At 36.5% G+C, this 15,431-nt stretch overlaps 1 protein-coding gene across 2 annotated transcripts; it reads right to left on the bottom strand.

Annotated features, from left to right (window-relative positions):
* Positions 1–1,187: 1,187 nt before the first annotated feature.
* LOC109854984 lies at positions 1,188–10,376 on the bottom strand. 2 transcript variants are annotated; one of them, XM_020428690.1, is made up of 4 exons: positions 7,322–10,376; positions 5,351–7,215; positions 3,120–3,280; positions 1,188–1,318 (listed from the first exon to the last, which is right to left on the bottom strand). In XM_020428690.1, exons 2-4 carry the CDS (start codon positions 6,291–6,293, stop codon positions 1,259–1,261), a joined length of 1,164 nt encoding a protein of 387 aa, XP_020284279.1. In that variant the 5' UTR covers positions 6,294–7,215; positions 7,322–10,376; the 3' UTR covers positions 1,188–1,258. The 2 variants fall into 2 exon arrangements, 1 of the variants encoding a protein (XP_020284279.1); XR_002250254.1 differs by adding an exon at positions 2,354–2,475 and having other exon boundaries at positions 1,235–1,318; positions 5,351–10,376.
* Between the last annotated feature and the right edge of the window lie 5,055 nt (positions 10,377–15,431).

Below are 15,431 nucleotides of genomic sequence, written 5' to 3'. Positions count from 1 at the left end.
CAGAACGCAAAATATTTACGGGCAACAAATGGTTTCCTATAAGTTTCTACCATCCCTCGACAATACTGGAGCAGGTTTGGTGAAGCGCAATTAATCTTCACAAAGTTTCTTTTGTTGAAAGCATTTGTTTCGTTTTATTCGAACAATTTTTTCCATAAATTCGAAATAATTTATATCTAGAGATGTCGACAACAACATAGAGCGTGCACAAAGGCGAAAGGAAATTTATCTCTTCGTGACGGTACGCGATACCGGATCGACGTTGATTTTATTACGCTTGCTTTATGTTTGCGTCAACGTCACGCGGAGCGGTTTGATTAAATGCGAGTACATATTTTTTACAATCTTCTTAGGAAGTACTCTAGGAGGAAGTCTCTAGGTACACATGTGTAATCCTTGTCAAACGATACGATCGTTCGTGTTTCTATCGGCGCGACGGCAAAGCCGCATCGAAGTTTAACTCTCTGGGAATGAAGTAAATAGTTCTCAGTCTTCAAAATTACTTTATTGTACCAAAATAAAGTCGTTAAAGAGTTAAATACGATCTCGCGGAAATCGCTCATTATGAAATCGCAATATATCATCTGTGGTATAGCTCGGTAGATGCTTAGAATTCTGAAATCTGGGTAATCTTGTGCGCTGTACACACAGCGGCACTAAAATGCCATAACTCTTACGAACTTTATTTAACATCCTAAAGTTCGACTCTTGTAATTTGTACTTTATGTGATGAGGATATTTTGGTTTACGATAGACCTTGCTAACCGATTTTTTAGTGTAGTAGTTAGAACCACGCCGTGTCTCCTCGGAGATTAAGTCGAGTGGCTGTAATCGCTCTTTGGGAAAGAGAGAGGAAGAAAAGGACGGAAAGAGAAGAAAGAAGAGAGGGAGGGAACAGGAGATAGAGAAAAAGAGAATATAAGAGGGAGAGACGGTTCATCTTAACGTTCCCCTGAGTTTGATTTTAATATGAACGTCTCTATGCGCCAAACATATAGAAAAAACAGTTCCCGGAAAATATAGATTATAATGTAGAGAGAAAGATATCGATGAATATATAAAGAAGTAGACATATGTGTAGATACATACATACATACATACATACATATATATACACATATATATATATATATGTGTGTATATATATATATATATATATATATATATATATATACACACACACACATATATATATATACATATATATCAGACTTGTGATTTTATATACAGATTTGGAGGGTCATCAACAAAGAGAGAATTAGCGTCCTCTTGCCCAACGGAGTATGGCGTCTGCTAATATGTTCAAATGCGTTTTTGTCTGAAACACATTAGAATGTAATTATATTATTTGCCGACTCACGGTGTTTACAGAAGAAGGAAACGATACGTATGGACATTAAATCCACACGTAATGGCTTATATATTCCTCTTCTTCTTCTATGTTATTTCTATTTAATGACTTTAAACAGTTTATATGATGAATGAGTATTCGAATCTTATTTAAGATTGTCGTAACTTTATTCTCAGATGTTCCAATGAAACGCCATATAAAGCATCTTATGATAAATTTAAGATGATATTAAATATAAGATCGGACTATGAATATCGACCTAAGTCTTGATTAGACAAAGACATTCTGTGCGTAGGACTAAATAAGTCAAAACTTTATGTGTGAAAGAAGAGAAACAGAGAGAGAGATACTTTAAGAAAGAATTGCAAATTACTTTTTAGCAAGAATATCGGGAAAACTCGTAATTTATCGCAACTTTGTAACTCTTTCACCTATGGCATTTTGCATTCTTGTAATCACAAAATTCAAATTGCAATTCTTTTATTTAAAATTAATTGAAACATGCGCGCACAATTTTGTTTTTCTCTGTGTACTTTTATCAAATTTTGCTCGTAGAAAGTTTGTTATCCATAAATTGATACTTTAATTACTGGATGCTTTAACATTGTGAATAATGAAAGGTCGATTTTGAGTTGGCGAAAAATCACAGTCATTTCTGTTAAGTTCAGATTATTTTGCACTGAAAAATATACGATTTCTCTCTCTTTCTCTCTCTCACTCTTTCTCTCTCTCTCTCTCTTTTTCTTTCTTTCTTTTCACATAAAATTTATCTTTGCACAGTTTATCTGATGCACAAATTACAATTTGGTATTCAATATTTAGTTAATATTTTCTCCATTTAATCTGTTTATTCCGATACTTTACTCGAAATAATTTTAAAATATTGTGTAGTGTATATAGAGCACGCACATTTTTCCCCTATAAAAGTAAACATCGTATATCTTCCTTTCATTTTGTATATCTGATATGATGTCAACAATATTAGTTTACTGTGGCCTCTACCTTTATTCTGTCGCTGATAGCATATATTCTCTTGACGAGGAAGCATGGATAAAAGAAAGCTGGAATAATGTAAATTTACCGCCACACGTCTCTTCTCACTTGTACGTAAGAGCAGATGGAGTCTAAATTATGAAAAAAATTGTACGTATGTATTTTTTCCCTATTTTCTGTGTTTAATAGTCCCGAAAAATACTACTCGGCAGTTAAGTAGAAAACTGACTTTCGATATTACACCCACGTTTGACACAAATATACGCTTCCATTTTCTTTTGAACTTTATAACGAAAGTCGACTCAAAAGTTCAGCGCAAAGTTTTACATGGAGCAGAAAATGTTACATATATAGTATCTTAGCATTAATCAGCACATAAAACTGTAAAAGTTTTTCTCAAAACGTTTTGTCTAAGTTAATTTACTACGGAACGCAACTTGTATATGTGACTATCCAAAAGGTTAATTATTTATTTTTGTTTTATTTAGTTTTTATTACTTATTTATAGATACAAATATTCGTATTGTAATTGCAATTTGAAGTAGAGATTTGTGAAAGTACTAACTTTAAAATTATATTCTGACCAAACACATGTATATACACACAAAGAGAGAAAGAGAGAGAGAGAAAGAAATGATAAATAATATACTTTGAAACAATTAACAAGTATATATTTTCGTCTCTTTGTTCAGTAATATTTAGCAACATTTTATCAAACATGTATTGAAACTTATTCTACACGAAGCGTAAATAAGAAATATAATTTTATACTTACGGTTTTGTAGAACATACAGTGTTGTCTGTCTTCATCCTCGCCCATGGGACAGTCTATAAATCCGTCACACAGAACATGATCATCAATACAATGATATCTGCCCATTCTATCTGCAGTTGGACAAGCGAATCTGTCCATCCCATCGTCGGAGACTGGACATTCTATAAATAAGATTACTAGAATTTGTTTCTGGAAAGACTATAGAAAGAATCGTGCAAATATAAAGAAAATATTTTAAAAATAGAAAAAGCAAAACAAAATATTTACAAAATATACGCGCCAGATGTAAAATTGAAGAAGAAAAACGTAAATAACCGTTATCCTATATCTCGACTAAGTTGGAAGTATTATTCGATAAAAACATGTTGGTTGTGCGATAAGATATAACGAATATTATCTCTCCACATCTAAGATTATTTAGATCTTAATGAAATCGTGTATCACTAGTATTCTCCGGTTGTTATTGATATGTTATCTCTTGTTTCTCTCATTAAAGAAATATTTTTCTAGTTTCTCTGATACACACATCACACACACACACACACACAAGTGTATTAAAAAAAAACAAACACTAAACAAGTGTTTTTATACTATTACATGTGTGTGCGCGCAAAATGTTTATTCGAATATTCCACTTGATGATAATGTATATTGAGATAAATTAATGTAAATTTAATCAATGTCAATTGACAGTTGTACTATATTAAATCTGAGTACCGCCTCGTTCTCTCAATGGCACGTATTTTTGCACATACAACAGTATATCAGGACACGTTAAAATCTAGTTGCCGGAATCTTTGTGTTGTTTATCCAGCATGGTGATGCATTTCAAAAGCCTGTACATGCGCTCATTGCGCATTTGGTGCTAAATGTGATTACTCTAATTCTTCGTGTTACAGCACTTAATGTAAAGATCTATTCAAAGCGTGGGACAAAACTTAAACAAGTAAACTCAATGTATACGCAATATCAAGATACGGGTCAGCGCGGATGAATTTTGAAAGCAACTTACTGCGATTGTTTGATGTGATACTAGACCACACTTGACATCATTTTCTATAACAGAACTAACCTACCGAGTTGTATATCATAATCAGATCAGTGCGTAATGATACAACGCTTTGTTGATTTTTATTACGTTTTTATGATCTTTCTTGTCATTCTCTTGTTGCGGAGATAAAGAGAAATTTGCCGTCGACGTTCTCTTAGATCAATAAATTTGGGAGGGACAACGGCCACTCTTTCTCTTTCTCTCGTGCGACGACGTTGCTTTTCTTTATTTGCAGAAGCTCTTTGTCTATATTTTTGCACATGACGTTTTTATTAGGGTTTTATATATCTTTTTATTTGAATAACTCATAACATTGTATTCACATTATAGCACAGTTGGGTGGCTAAAATTTCATTTAATAGCATTATGATTTTTCCATGAATAAAAATAAATTGAGTAATGTGAAAAATGCGTTTATATGGAAACTTTGATTATATTGAGATATTAAAATTTAAATACCACGATAAAATTAATTTTTCTAAACAATTATATATTTCTTAAAACGCAATTAAAAAGCAAGTTTAATTTATTTTTTAAATTGTATCCTTATATGTATACATGTATATTCAGATCTTTTAATATTAATTAAAAAATATCAATAAATAATAAGAAAAAATAAATAGAAATTTAAAAAGATTAAATCCTTTTGTAACACTTATTCTTTTTACTGTTTTTATCCTTTATTTGATATATTAAATATTTAGTTATTTATCTAAAAAATAAAATTTATATTGTGCCTAATGTTTTGCAAGAAAATTGCGTAAAAAATCAGGTTTATCTCATTAAAGTTAAAATGTATCCATATGTGAATAAAATATGTTCATGTACACGTCAGAGATCAGATACCCTACTTATAGATATTACAATATTTCAAGCTAATTATAACGTATCGACACTCTCAAAATAAAATTATAGGAGCTTATTTTAACTTGTTTAACTCATCTAAGTTTGTGCAATCAACTCTTTATATATCTTTTTTGCGAATATTCGCGAAATAGGACAAACATGTAAACAAGTCTATGTACTTATAATTTCTAAATATAGCGAAAGAGAAGGAGATCAGAAAATATAAATGTTTAAAGAGTATACTGAATTTTGTGAGTCAATATGTTTATACAAATATTTTGAAAGCATGCAAGACAAGATCGTAGGGTGTAAAGAAAAATGTTATTAATTTTACCAATTTGCGGTATGTCGTATTGAATGCTTCCCCGGGTGTTCCTCTTCGTCATGATTTGTGAGGCGAAGCTCGAATCGGCCGACGGTATCGAGGACGGTTGAGTCTGTTGTCCTGGAGATTCTCCCTGGCCATCGATCGAACGCCGTCCGATTACTATCTGACTCCGCTTGTTTCCAGGTAGCTTGACAGTCTCGTAAATGAAAGCCCAAGGGGCGAAGCCACTGTTTGGAGGCAAATTAAAGGGAGAAATGCCGCTGTCGGCGCGCGCGATTTCAGTCTTCATGTTGACCGCGGTGTTATATCTTGGCTCCGCGTAGAGATCGTGATTAGATTGTCTGGGTTCTTGAAGGCCGATGGCAGTTCTCCTGCTGGCCTCGTCGCACACCGGTATCGGCAGGCTGAGCGGACCCCGCGGATGTTTACAGCCCAGACGCCGTTTCTTCACGAGAGGCTCGCGATCGTGATAATAGAGATGCCGCTGGTAAATATCGTCCTCGTCCTCGCGCGCAAAAGGATCAGCGATCGTCAGCGATTTCTGCGACGTCATGTGCTCGGAATAGAGCATGGCGGTATTCACAGCGGGGTTCAGCACGGCGGGAGACACGGTCGGCTGCGTGAGAGAGAAGAATGCTTTCTGAAGCGCTTGCCCTTCTTGGATAATATCCTCGATCAACATGTCCGTGATATGCGGCGACCACGTATCTGAGTCGTCGTTCAAGACTAGCCAGCTGGACAGATCCTTCCGATGAGGACCGTCGGTAGGAGTTATTCCGCCGTGCAACAGGTCGTCTACTTCCAAACTTCTCTTTTTGATGCCGCTACTTCCGTAGCGATAGTCCAGTCCCTGTGCGACTGGCACCTGTACGATCGTAGGTCGATTGCCTACTGCCACATCTAGACCTTGTCCCACATAAGTTAGAAGCCAGAACACGCAAATCGCCATTTTGCTGATTATTTAATGCTCCGTTTTTCAAATCGGTATCTCCTCCGTTTTTTTTTTCTTTCTAGTCTTTCTTTATATATATATGTATATGTATATGTATATTTATATTTCTTCTCTCTCTCTCTCTCTCTCTCTCTCTCTCTCTCTTCTGTTTTTTCTACAATCACTTTTTTATCGCGTACGATTGTACAACTGGGCGTTATAATTGACTTACATGAAGAGCAACAACAAAGTTTTTTGTTTCTTTTTTATTTGTTCACCTTCTTCAACTCTGCGTTCTACTCACTGCCAGTCTGAAGGCACGTCAGTAGCGATTCTGAGTTTAGGCCGACTTTTTATTTGAACTCGCGATACAATAGGAAACTGAGGATAGCGCGTGTGTATGCATGTGTCAATTGTGTATAGGCAGATATGTATGTATGTATGTATGTTCAAAGTGAGTAAATATTTCAGGGCAGTTGATTGATACCGATGAAAGGGAGATCGAAGGTAAACCTGATGAGAAATCACAAGCGGCGATTTGTTTTTAACACAGTGATGAATTATTGCATAGAAAATGCAATACCGATGTAATCATTTATTGACAGTGACGTCTCTAATAAATGGCAACCGGGAGACTTGTTTATGTTGACAATTTTTCAAGTTGCAAAATTCGACAACAGATCTTGTTTTCTCTCTCGCTCTCTCTCTCTCTCTTTCTCTTTCTCTCTGTCTTTTATTAATTTTTCTTTTTCTTCTTCTGTCTCTATTAAGGATAAGTCGTTGACTTGAATGCACGGTGTATCAGATTTGACATTTGATTGCGTTATGCGCTCGCCCCCTTCTAATCAATACGCCTCACTTTCGGCAGTCCATGTTAGCATAGTCGCGACCTTGGCTTTCCCTTCGTGATAAAGTGCACACCTGTCCTGTACCGACTGTCCTGAAAGCAGGTTGTTAGTAGAAAATAAACGTGCGATACAGCCTACAACCGTAAGTGCCAGGAACACAAAAAGATTTGTGGTGGTTTTTACTTTTCTTTTATTTACTTTTTTCTCAGGGTATTCAACAGTGCTGCGACGTGGTATCGGAGGTGCTGGAGATGGTATCAGAGGTGCTCATCGTGGTGTGGTGCTCAGGTGCTCATAGATGCGAAAGGTGCTCGGTGTGTGGACAACATTTAAACCAATCGATGTGGTGCCACCCATGTGAAACGCTCGCGATCATTTTTCGTGCGCCGAGAAAGCTATCACAATCGCTCTCTCAATGAGAGAGACCCTCTCCTCGTTCTTTCGGCGTCGTTTCCTTATCCGCTTACCTTAACATCTTCATCTCTCTTTCTCTTTCTGTTCTCCCTCTCTGCTCTGCCTAACCCCTTTCTTTCTATTCTTCTTCTCCGTCCCATCCCTATCTCTTAAGTCTGCTCACGTATCGATTATGTACATACATATCGTTCGTTTCTCCACAAAGATAGAGTAAAACCACGACGCGAGCAACGGATCGCGATTAATAATCATAACGCTAATGATCATAAACAATTCTCTTTTTTCTCTGCGGCGCGTGATGTGTGTCCGTTCGCTTGTAAATAACCGCGCCCCTGAGCGTTGTCCGAGTTATATGATCCAAGGTAATGTCGCAACGAGATAAGAACGGCACGTGACAATGAGAAGTAATTTTCGCGTGCCACGCTGCAGAATGACTTAAGACTACTATTCTGCTGAATGTTTTGTATCAATAAAAGACCATTGCATCGCGAAATTTGCAAACGGTGCGTGGGATTTAGATTTTCTTGTTATATATATACCATTATGTTTTTATATAATATCTAATCTCAATATAGACTTATAAATCCGATTTATTAGCGGTAATTTTCACAAATGCGACCTAGTAAAATTATCAAAAATTATCGTATAAAATTAAAAAATGCACTGTTTTATAAAAAACATCATCCGCGCGATATAATCAAATGATTTCTAATCATCATCATCACGTATAATTTTGCGCTGTTTATCTGTGACAATTGAGAAATAGTCGAACAGGAAAGAAGATAAAGAAATACTTAGTAACTTTATCTCGATATGATTCAAGAAGAATTCGTTCAGAATGTCGTTCTGAAAGCTGCGTAATCGCGCGCGTACAATACACAAAAAAAACAGGTTTGCTATTATATGACCAGCAAGAAAAATTTGCTAAGTCTACTGAATGTTTTGTTGTCAAAACAAAAAATTCAATAGGCTTAGCAAATTCTCCTTATTGGCCATGTGGTAATATTGTTACAATTAATTTTGTTATTCCAGTAAAAATGGTTTTTTTGTGTAGATGTTCCGAAACGTCGAACGAGATACGATGTTACTCGCGCGAACAGCATCGACACGCCAAGCGTGACAATAATTGTGTATCGAATCCGCGCGCCGTATCCGATGACTCGATCGTATGACGATGCTGGGGTGACATAATAATGTGGATAGCAGTGTAGTATGTAGGTCGGTCATATCAACAGGTGCCCCGAAAAACGTTCAAAAAGCAAAGGCTTGCCGTGGCAGAGAGCGGTGCGCGATTGTTTGTCGGTGCGAGACGCGGGAAGGCAATACACGAGCGAGTGTTTTGCGACAAAGGTACAACAGAGTATAGAACAAAGGCAGAGAAAAAGGTACATACCGACATATACTATATATAGTGAGGATGTCGGCGTGAGAGACGCCCAAAATACAGATAATACAAAAAATTACGCGAGGTTTATCGATATAGGAGGTGCAGTGAAATACACGCGGGGCATTACGTGATAATACTTGCTTCTCGATTTCTCTCGCTGTCTTTCTGCCGTGCCTGCGTTTTTCCCCCGAGCTTTCCTTCGATCTCCCGCCTCGACCTTTCTTCTTTCCAAAGAAACCCTCCGCTCGTCGTTCCCTGATGTTGCTCCGCGCTCTCCTTTCCTTATTTTATCTCCTTTCTCTTCTTTCTCACTTTCTTTTCTTTGATTTTGATCTTTTCTTTCTTCTTTCCGCTTCTTTCTCTTTTATATTTGCTTTTGTTTCTCGTTCTTTCCAGCTTCTGTTTCTCTATTGTTTTCTTGATCCGGGAAGAGAAGACGTATCTTTCCGATGTTTTTGTCTTTATCAGTAAGTGTCCAGCTGTCAGACTGACGCTACTTTCGACTATGATTGTTGTGCATTTCCTCTTCTGTTTTCTCTTTCCAATTGTCGATGTTGCAAGAGTGAGTAAAGACTATGTAATCGTCCCGATGTACAGCACCCCGTGCAATCATACCACGTATAACGTTGTCTGGTCACACACGGCGGGACGCGATTCATTCACTGACATTTTCGCACGGAGCGCTCCGCTTCCGTACAGCCGCTCATATGGGCGTGTGATACCTGGCGCGCGCGCGCCCGCTTGCTCGCCCGTGGGTGTGCGTGTGTGTATCTGGGATTACACCGAAGGTATACGGGAGTCGTGATATCAGAGGCACTCGAGAGAGAAGTTCTCCAGGTGGTTGTAATGATTCCGTATGTTTTTCTCTCTTACAGCGTCTCTCTGTCTCTCTTTCCTCCCTCTTCTCTCACTTCTTTTACCCTCTCTTTCTGTTCGTCTCTAACTCCACGATGATGTCCGGTCTTCGGCTATAATCGCGCGCGGCGCTATTTCAAAGGTTAAAGGCTGTTTCCCGCGTCTGCCCGACTTCTCGTGCTGACGTCGCCGACGACGATCTCGACCGGCCGTGCCGGTGTTGTTCTATTGAGCGACAAGTCCGTCGTTCTTTTGTACTGTCTAGGTTTCTCTCGCTCGCTCGATCGTCTCCCGCGATGCGTACTCTCTCCGTTCGCCCGCTCTCTACCCTCAGCTGGTTGCACCGCTGTTTGCACCCTCGCGAACGTTGTCGTCGACGCGGTACTACTAGCGATGTTTGATAAAATTTTCTCGTAAAAATTTATTGCGGTCGTCCGGCCACCTTTCTTTCACCAGGTTGGACTTTCGACTGACGGGAAAAGCACGACGACGGAATGGTGAGGAGGTTGCGGCCGTGGATGGTTGCTTTGTTGGTCGAAGGTCGGGGGATGTGGAGGATCGAAGGGTTGGGACGGTGGGTTACTTGGGCGAGTGAGCTGCCTGGCGCCCTCACCAGAACTAACTCCCACGCGCGCTGCGCGACGAGGACCCGCGCTTCAATACAACGCGCATTCTCCCGGTGCAACCCCTCTCTTCACGACTCCCTCAGAGATGGGGTAGCTCTCACCCTATCTGCCGCCCGGCTGGCGTCTCTCCGCACTTCGCCAAGCGTCGCCTCCACTTCGGCCGTGCGACGCGCCCATGAACGGATTAAAGCTGCCGCCAGTCCTAAGCATCCCCGGATTACACACCCCGCGACTTCGTATGACGTTTTGTATGGCGATAGAGAGTGGTAAGAGGTGGTGTGCTACCGGATGTAGAGTATCACCATCCTCGTTTGCGCGATCACTATTCTTCATCCGATAATTTGCACGCATACGTATTACATATGTGACGCCATTCGCGCTGATATCGTCGTGTCGGCGCATATTCTCAGCCTCTGCAATTCGGCGGAGAACACAAAATATGTAATGTAGAACATTTCGCGTTTGAAAAAGATGATAATATTTTCTCAGCGCGAGATTCTGAATTATCCGTTTTCACAAACACAAATTCATCATTGACGACAGCTTCACTCCTTTATTAAGCAGAGATTCTGCAAAATTAAGCAGAAAGGATTCTGAATCCGACATTCGCAATCCCTGTAAAATCTAGCCCTACCTGTTTTAGCCTCAAGGTCGGATGTCTGAACGTGCTTGCCTAATCGTAACTACTTCATTTCTATCTCTTCCACGTAGTCATCAACTGACGCACGTTCGTTCTTTTGATCACTGTTCGGCCACGCACGTTCTAGGATCCTGCCTACGTTCGCTAGGGATCGTTCGGGCTCTCGTAAATGTAACTGCGACTTTCGTGGGAGTATTTGCGGATGACGTTAACCGACCTGAATTTTCCCCGAAAGACATGTACAAAATTGGCCACCCCAAATTGCCTTGACTCCGCGTCCGCGATGTCAGCGCCTCAGTTTTCATTAATTGTCAGTTTCACTCAATTAATATCTCTTTTATTTTGATAGATAATGGATATTAGTAGTTACACTATGTAACTTAGCTACACTGTTTGTCATTGTAGATTAAAGCGTAAACGTATAGGTATGTACGTAAAAAATTACGTTTTCTATTAAACTTTGGATTTTTATAATTTATCAACTATATTTATGATCCTTATTTTAATATCACCTTCGTAATAACGTTTGAATGAATGAATACACAAACTTGACCCTTACTATTAAAAAAACGCAAAAGGCAATAATTAATTTTCCTTATTTTTTCTTTAAAATTGACTTGATTAAATAGTAAAATAGTTGATAAGATTAAAAATGTATTAAGAATTATTATATTTTTTGTAAAGTTATATTATTTTCTCCGCAATTCTCTTCGAAGCTAAAAATAGAAAAAAGACATTTAATTGTCAGAAATCAGTAATACAAAAGATCGTTAATATAAACAATTCTCATGCTTCTAACGAGTTTTGTGTGTGAAAAATGAAGAGAAAATATTTTTTTAACATATCGCTGTCAATGTCTCTTATTTTCATTATTTATATATCTTGTTTTATTTCCGACGCATCGATTCTAAGTTTATGTATTTATAACCAGGTTTCGTTAAATGTTAACGGTGGTTTGTCGTACGTCAAATAAATAATTATTGAGTTTGATATTCGTTGCCGAGAAAATGATAGATTGCACAATAAGGCTGAAAAACTATCATAATTTTTCACTGATTATACTAATTACTTTTTCTGCATTGTAACAAATTATTATGTAATGCGTGTCATTTTTTATGCCAAAAAAAACAAAAAAAAACAGAAAATATATCTTTTGTTATAAATAAATATATATACATGTAACAAAAACATACTTTAAACTACTAACATACTAAACTATATTTGCTTGACACTTTTTTATTGTCACAAGTGATGAAAAGATAAGAGAGAATTTTTTTTTTTGGAGATATAAAATAAATAATAGATAGTAGGATGCTACTAATGACGTGAAACGTAAATGTTGCTCAGAAACGTAACCTTTTAATTGCACAGACACAGAAAAACTTATACTTCTCGATAACTTTTAATGAGATATCCGTCTACCGAATCTCTAGAGACTCGGATATTGCAAATAGCTAGCCTTGAGTACGACAGAATATTACGCGGCTGAGTTATACACAATCTTGTTTAGCAAATATTTTAACAATAAATATGCATAGATTTTTTCTATTTTGCACACATGAAATTCAAGAGGAGAAGGTCAAAGATCAATTTACATATGCGTTGATGTGCGGTGAAAGATACGTTATTTGTTCGACACATGTTACTGAATCAAATGGTACTATTAATAAAATAACAAAGCATCTACGATATGTATCTGACACGTAACAACAAATGCAAATATTGATAGCAATATAATATGGAATAACAATTAAAATTTGCTCTCTCGGAGATATTTTCACAAAGAGCAAACAATGGAATATCGACTACTATTAACATTTAGCTTATATTTATTTGCGCGGTACTCTTTAGTAATAATCAAGACAAAAACGTATTCTCTTTTTTGTATAAAGATGCGTGTATGTTTTCATATTGCAATAATCCAACTCGGCGATTCAGAGCGCAAGTAATTACGTGTCGGTGCAATTTTTCAAGCAAACGTAACTTGTCAATCGAAAGGTGACGATCGAAGCGGAACTGCTATATGAATGTTTTACGTCAACTGAAGCTCTTTTTGCAGATCGCGCATTCGCGATGCGTTCGAGCATATTCAGGCGCACACATGGTTGCGTATCAATAGGAGTCGTAAACTTTGCCGTTAAAGCCAAGAATAATGAAGAAAACAGTACATTGCATCGTGTTCGTTAGCCTGTGATTACTCCTGTATATCAATATTGTTTTAAAGTTTTTATAATCAAAAGCAAGCGTTCATATTTTGTTAAGAAAATTTGATATTTTCAGAGTTCCAAATTCATTCAGTTGTACAACAATATGGTACTATAAACAAAAGATGTGAGAACGAGAGAAAAAGAAAGAGAAAAGCTTATTTTCACATTTGTCAAACTTTCATCTTATTTTTAATTATGTACAAAGATGTAAATATAATTTTAGAATTTTACAGTAACGCAAATTCTAAATTATTAGGTATACATTAAAAATTATCTTGTTGGTAGTAAACTTAAATGATTAGTTTCTCTTTAAAAAAATAGTGGTAGACATTTACAATTCGCTTTTGCACATAACGTCGACGAATTATTAACTCTCTATAAGTGCTGATCTCGCAGCCGCAACTATATATGTGTACATATATAAGACTTGTAAGTAATCCCACAATGAATATATATATACATATAACATTCGGTCTGTCATATTAAAAAAATCAACAACAGGAATCCAAGTTACGATCCGTCGTTGTATTTATTATAATTTATGCGAGTCCTACCGTCACGAGAGAAGGAGCGGCCGTGTCGTAATTTCTGAAAAACGTAATCCTCAAACTAGTGGGAAGGGCGAGCAGATTAATGGTACACGAGAGATTTGGGGAATTTGCGTTAAAGAAACATTTTTTTTTTATACCATTGTTCGTATTGTCGTTTTAAATGTAAAATACACACAAGCAAGGCATGAATATGTACGAAGACAAATATAAAAGTAAGATAAAGAGAAGAGAAATTTATTTTTTTTAATGTGTAGAATAATTCTTTAGTGTGTCCAATGTTATTCACTCTCTTTTAAATTATGGCCTCGATTTTATGCTTTTCGTCATTGATTCAGCAAAGCACCAGCTGCCAGTGTTAGTCGGATAATTTAAGCCCGATAACACGATGACCGTTGCTCCGTCAGAACAAAAATGAAAAAGAAAACTTTTTTTATTAGAGTCGATAGTCCGTCTATCGTGGATATGTGCACTTGTGCTATCTCGTATGTGCACTAAAGAAAATATTACTAACATAACATATAGTTGTGTGTGAACTAACGACCGCATCGTGACGATGTCTATTCAGTTGCGGCTGCACAAAAAAATTGACATCAGTCGATAAAGATCGGCGAAGTGCAGCAGAGTTCACTGTCAGCGATTAAATTTATCGAAAAACTGGAAAGTCGTTACAAATATAAAGTCAAAGCTTTTCAAAAATATTTATTTTGTCTCCAACATACTCTTTTTGGCTTTTCTACTATATCTTATTTTTATCACATGATTAAATTTTACTTATACAATGTTGTACATGTTTGTCTTTAAGATACTCTTCAACTTTTTGCACTTTCCGTATCAATGAAAAATCCGACAAAAGAAATTATAGCGTTTTTTATGATATATTTAAATATACAAATATAAAAATGTACAATATAATTTCCAGTTACATAAATTGATTACTTTAATTTAATACCTACTATATACAAGATGTATGAAATTGTCAAACACATTAGTTAAGCTACATAGAGAATAAATAAATACAATGAAAATATATCGGCTTTTCATTACCGTTAATTAATCGGAGACAATTACTGAGCGTCAAGTCCTAGTTATTACGATTGAATACTTCGATAATTCAATTTTCATTAAAGCAAAATTGTATTATTACCTATTTGAAAAACACAAGGTTCTATTGGAAAATTTTATTACACTTACTGTTTGAGAAAAAAAAAGTTCTAACATTTATAATGTTAAATGTAGATATAACATAAAAGTTTCTTTAAAATATAATATATAATAAATGTATACATTAAAAGTTTCTTTTAATATAACATATTATTCTTTTCTAATTTATATTCTAAAATAAGGCTACGTGACGGGATGTTTGTGAGAAAGCATATCTCGCTCGGTATCTTTTTCTTTCTACTTCTTTCTTTCTCTATTCGATCGCTTGCTATTCGCTCGCATGACGTCAAGAGTCAGATAGCTCCGTTCTAGAAGTAACCAAATAATATCTATAATCTATGTATGTGTTTTTTGAAAAACATCTTGTATAATTCTCGAACTAAATATATCATATACTTATAGCTATAATATATTTAATAAATATTTATCTTTTGGAATTCTGAGAATTATTTGCAAAGCTCGAAAAT

The sequence above is a fragment of the Pseudomyrmex gracilis genome, unplaced genomic scaffold (genome assembly GCF_002006095.1).
Source record: "Pseudomyrmex gracilis isolate BER0280 unplaced genomic scaffold, ASM200609v1 scaffold_77, whole genome shotgun sequence".
NCBI classification, from domain to species: Eukaryota; Metazoa; Arthropoda; class Insecta; order Hymenoptera; family Formicidae; genus Pseudomyrmex; species Pseudomyrmex gracilis.
The sequence above is the reverse complement of the archived record's forward strand: the minus strand, read 5'-3'. Positions and strand labels throughout refer to the sequence as shown.